The sequence below is a fragment of the Mandrillus leucophaeus genome, unplaced genomic scaffold (assembly GCF_000951045.1).
Source record: "Mandrillus leucophaeus isolate KB7577 unplaced genomic scaffold, Mleu.le_1.0 Scaffold225, whole genome shotgun sequence".
Classification (NCBI taxonomy): Eukaryota; Metazoa; Chordata; class Mammalia; order Primates; family Cercopithecidae; genus Mandrillus; species Mandrillus leucophaeus.
The window spans coordinates 223,021-224,999 of NW_012102310.1; the positions used below are offsets into that span (position 1 = coordinate 223,021).

Genomic DNA, 1,979 nt, shown 5'->3' on the forward strand with positions numbered 1-1,979 from the left:
AGTTCAATGTTTTTAACACTTCCTATGAGCCTGGTTGAACAGATCCCCAGGCTATTTCTGACTTCTCTGTCATTCATACTGAAGAAAACGGGTAAAACCAGACTACAACGCAGGAGTTAACAATTAAAAGGTAGCACAACCTAAAGAGTAAGGGCTGTGTCGTCTAGTATTTTAGCAATCTGACAAACAGGAATTGATAAATCTTTCAAAATGTCTTTACTGACAAACTAGAGCTAAGGACATGTCAGATAGCTCCTTTCCCCATATCTCACCCCATTATCAGGGTCCACTCCTGTATATCAGAACTACCTGCTCCCACCTCACCCTATTCCTCATTCCGTCAATGACTTTCAGTCCCCTGCAGGCTACAAGGTTCCGCGGCGCCCTCGGCATTTTCTTAATACTCAATCTTTTACAGAAGAAGTATTCAGCAACGGCTTCGCTTTGGGGACCCTTTAGCAAAAGGAATGAATTAGGAACACGTGGGTGGCACCATATCGGCCAGTCGTTCCTGTGGGCCTAGCCAACAATCTTATCAGCGATTATTGTGGTACTCAAATGCACAGTACTGGCTCCAGGTGGTTTTATAAGTCCACAAGCAATCAGAAAAAAAAAAACATCGCAACTCAACGTCCACAAACCCCAGCCTTCGGTTCCCACATAACATCACCTTGGTTCTCCGGCTTTGGCTTCTGGTTACGAAATTCACTTTTTCCAGCCCCTTTTTCTCGCCGCTCTAAGGAGGGAGACGCCATTTTCAAGCTGCTTCCGGTGACGCCGGAAATGAAACTGTTCTTAAATCCTACCGGCTAAAACGCCTACACTCAAAATGAGTTCCGCGGAACTCAGACGAGGAGACCTGCGCAGTTTTCCGTGCGTACGTGCGTTAAAGCCCGCGCTTTTACACACCGGAGTTTCTCCTACGTGGCCAATGAAGAGCTGGAGACTTTCTCCCAGTATGCACTGCAACCATGGAGTTTGCGTACTGGGACTTGTAGTTTAGCAGGCGGTATGGGCAAATTGGACACTGTCTTATCCGCAGTTTCCTCGTGGCCTCACGGGCTAACCTGGACCACCGGAGTGCGACCAGCCTGTCATTGATGTCATTCATTCTTTCGATAAAAATTTATATGTTGGCCAAATATGCGCTAGATGTTGGGAGGAAGTACAAATATGAGAATACAATGTATATTGGGCCTCGGCTGTAAGAAGTGACAGGAATAGCTACTATTTATTGTGAGAATGCTTTGTTGCAGTACTTTATTTACATTATTTCTTATTTTAAAAACAATGACCAAATTAAACTTTCCAAAGTTGTTTCTGATGGTAATCTTCCCGAGTGTTGGTATTTCTCTTTCTAAGTCAGAGGGATGGTAATTCAACATTCTGACGTTTCTGAAGTATTTCAACTAGCCTAAGATTTCTCAAAATCTCTACTCGTTTTCTACTCCCAACATTGCATAGGGCTAAGGTGTGTAGAGAGGTTCATCACTGACTACAAATAACTACACTTTTAGAAGTATAAAAGTTCTTCGACATGCCAAAGACAAGATTTTTAAAAATTATTGATTTTATTGCTTGCATTTCTAAAATTTTCTGCAGCAAATAGGGAGTCTTTGATAGGTTAAATTCCTTGCATTAGTGAAATACACGTTTGTTTGATAAATCCACTCTCGTGTATCTTATACAAAAATTTAGGTTTTCATATATGAGATCCATGTATGAAACAGATTGTTACATATGGACAGAAGAACCCAAACTTTTTGCTTTTATCCTGTGCGTTTTATAAATGACAGGGATTTTATCTCTGTTCTTTTAATTTCCTCAAAAAATAATGATAAATCCCTAAAATAGAACAAATAGCAACAGGTTAAAGTTATAAAGTGAAGAGTACACCTCATGAAGCAGGTTTTTATCATCCTTATTTTAAGTAACTCAATCACTAATAAGTGGAAGGCCCGTCTTCAAGTCCAGGCAGT

The 1,979-nt window shown here is 41.0% G+C and overlaps 1 protein-coding gene across 2 annotated transcripts in view; it reads right to left on the reverse strand.

The window, feature by feature from the left end:
* Window positions 1–826, reverse strand: part of KRR1 (KRR1, small subunit (SSU) processome component, homolog (yeast)) — a 12,030-nt gene extending 11,204 nt beyond the window's left edge. For both annotated transcript variants that reach the window (XM_011981367.1, XM_011981366.1), the window contains exon 1: window positions 671–826. In XM_011981367.1, the coding sequence (XP_011836757.1) occupies window positions 671–755 (85 nt within the window). In that variant the 5' untranslated portion in view covers window positions 756–826. The remainder of the gene's footprint in view (window positions 1–670) is intronic.
* Window positions 827–1,979: the final 1,153 nt, after the last annotated feature.